This window comes from Temnothorax curvispinosus, unplaced genomic scaffold, assembly GCF_003070985.1.
Source record: "Temnothorax curvispinosus isolate PA1 unplaced genomic scaffold, ASM307098v1 QBEX01004838.1, whole genome shotgun sequence".
In the NCBI taxonomy this organism is placed as follows: Eukaryota; Metazoa; Arthropoda; class Insecta; order Hymenoptera; family Formicidae; genus Temnothorax; species Temnothorax curvispinosus.
Window position 1 is genome coordinate 1 of NW_020214618.1, and position 2,682 is coordinate 2,682.

The 2,682-nt window shown below is 45.6% G+C and overlaps 1 protein-coding gene across 1 annotated transcript; it reads left to right on the top strand.

Annotated features, from left to right (window-relative positions):
• Positions 1-172: 172 nt before the first annotated feature.
• Positions 173-2,478, top strand: LOC112454164 (cleavage stimulation factor subunit 1). The gene is made up of 4 exons (XM_025015401.1): positions 173-422; positions 617-1,520; positions 1,649-1,742; positions 1,859-2,478. Exons 1-4 carry the CDS (start codon positions 352-354, stop codon positions 2,101-2,103), a joined length of 1,314 nt encoding a protein of 437 aa, XP_024871169.1. The 5' UTR covers positions 173-351; the 3' UTR covers positions 2,104-2,478.
• Positions 2,479-2,682: the final 204 nt, after the last annotated feature.

The following is a 2,682-nucleotide window of genomic DNA, read 5'->3' on the forward strand; positions in this document are numbered from 1 at the left end:
TCATTTAACCCCGGATTGCTGTCCACCGTGGCCATTCTAGCGTTGCTTGCCCTTGCCTCCTCGCTCCTCAGTCCTCACGGCACGCGTGCCGTGTCACGTGGAGCTCTCGCCGTTAACGGCGCGCACCGATTGGCCGCGACCGCCGGAACCATCGGTCCACGCCAATCAAACGCAGGCGATGCAGGAGCACGAGCGTAAACGTGATCAAACGGATCAGTGACAACAACGCGACATAACCTGCAAAAAGGACCGGAGTCATCGATTGATGGGCGGTTTACGGTGCTTTCGACGGTTCCGGTAAAACTTGGCAACATTCAGTCACCCCCGGGAAACACGACGAGCCAGAGCGCGATGAAGGAACCCGAGGCAGACCCGAAAAACATCATAAAGAGCAGAGAGCTTCTCTACAGATTGATGATCAGGTTGTTGATAATCGTTTCTTTCGCACGCGATCCCTTGAATTTCGTACCTTCGCCGTTAGTATTCTCGTACGAAGCGCGATTTCTGCGTAAGCGCTCGATCGTAGATGTAATCTACAATTGTAGCTTCGTCAGCGGATAAGAAAAATGGGATGTGCGCGATGGATTGTCAAGTCAGTTCGTGTTGAATATTTCAGTCAGCTGTTCTACGATGGTCACCAAACGCTAGCCGTGCAGCTATCCAACATGATACAGGCGGAACCGCCGTGCCCACCCTCGGATCGACTGCTCCATTTGATGTTGATCGGCGCTGCCCACGAGCCGGATCGTTGCAAGAAGGAAAATAGCACCAACGTGTCCACGTTTGCGTCGAGCTTCGACAACACTTTAGGTCCCGGACTGGATCTGGAATTCGAAACGGAAACTCTGACTCAAGCTCCAGAGCCAGCGCAATACGAAACGGCATATGTCACGTCCCACAAAGGAAACTGCAGAGCTGGAGCTTTCTCGTCGGACGGTCAATTGATCGCCACTGGCTCCGTAGATGCCTCGATCAAGATCTTAGATGTGGACCGAATGCTGGCCAAATCTGCGCCGGAAGAAATCACACCTGGAGATCAAACTGGTGGCCATCCGGTTATAAGAACTTTATACGATCACTTGGAGGAAGTGACGTGTTTGGAGTTTCATCCCAGGGAACCTATACTTGTGTCCGGCAGTCGCGACTTCTCTGTAAAATTGTTTGATTTTAGTAAAGCTAGCGTCAAGAAGGCATTCAGAACCATCACGGACGCGGATCAAATTCGATGCCTGTCTTTCCATCCAACCGGAGATTTTCTCATAGTCGGGACTAATCATCCGGTAGTCAGATTGTACGACGTAAACACCGCACAGTGCTTCGTGTGCAGTATCCCGAGTCATCAGCATACGGCCGGGATAACGAGCATCAAGTATTCGCCGGACGCGAAGACTTACGCATCGGCGGGAAAGGATGGTAGCATCAAACTCTGGGACGGCGTGTCGAGTCGGTGTGTCAACACATTCGCAAAGGCGCACGACGGTTATGAAGTATGCTCGGTGATCTTCACGAGGAATGGCAAGGTAGTAATTCTGACGGTAACGTTGCGCAAGATTTATGTTAAAGAACACGTTATAAGTTATCGTGGAAAATTATTGACTTACATCTAATTGTAAGTCGTATTGAGTAATCGTATAATTTTGGATTCCAGTATTTACTGTCCTCAGGGAAAGATTCCTTGATAAAGTTATGGGAATTATCTACTAGCAGATGTCTAATAGCGTATACAGGTGCCGGAACTACAGGTAAAAGACTACAAATGCGTTTAGACATACTTGGAATAAGCTTGGTGCGGTATGCCTAATTAATTTTACGATAATATAATCGCGAATATACGATTAACGAGTGTCGTTTTCCACAGGTAAACAGGAGCACAAGGCACAGGCTATCTTTAATCACACCGAGGATTACGTAATGTTTCCCGACGAAGCCACCACCTCGTTGTGCGCATGGAATTCTCGTAATGCATCGCGAAAACAGTTGCTGTCGTTGGGTCACAACGGTCCTGTGAGGATGATCGTGCATTCACCAACCGCTCCTGCATTTTTGACATGCAGCGACGATTTCAGGGCACGATTCTGGTTCCGAAGAATGCCAACGCATTAAAACGACTCGCGACAGTTAAAAGGACACCGAGACCGCGAAACGGTCTTTCTGATAATATCCATTTTACAGAATGCGGAGTACGCGTAGATTAAAAGACATTTAAGATCGGATACATTGGTATAATTACGAGAGGAAGAAAACGAAAAAAATAGGTATTACGTATTTATACAAAGTTTCTATTTTAATTAGATTCTAAGTGGCGAACTTTGCATATTTTATTTTATTTGTGTTAGACCACAAATATGTATAATATATGTATGATTTTTAGAGTAATTTCAACCTTTTCATGTTTTCACAATGAGTGAACAAGCGCAAAAAAGCTCTTCATCTTTATTTCAAAGCACAGTGTACATAATTAAAAAATCCTGAAACGACTATCTTATAATTCTATAAATTGGCTGATTGAACGACACGAATATGCCACATAGTTTTTTGACCAAGGTAGGTAGGTAAAATAAGTACGCGATAAATTACAATTCAATTTAATGCGCGCTTGTAAAAATATTTTCGAAATTGCTCTGACGAGAGGCCTTCGACGAAACGAGAAATTCTGCGGCGATATTCTATACTGCATCTTTT

Excerpts from the sequence above, each read along its gene's own strand:
- LOC112454164 (XM_025015401.1), top strand. The coding sequence starts at position 352 with ATGAAGGAACCCGAGGCAGACCCGAAAAACATCATAAAGAGCAGAGAG. Across the intron at positions 423-616 it reads CTCTACAGATTGATGATCAG|TCAGCTGTTCTACGATGGTC; the intron begins GTTGTTGATAAT and ends TGAATATTTCAG. Across the intron at positions 1,521-1,648 it reads TCTTCACGAGGAATGGCAAG|TATTTACTGTCCTCAGGGAA; the intron begins GTAGTAATTCTG and ends TTTGGATTCCAG.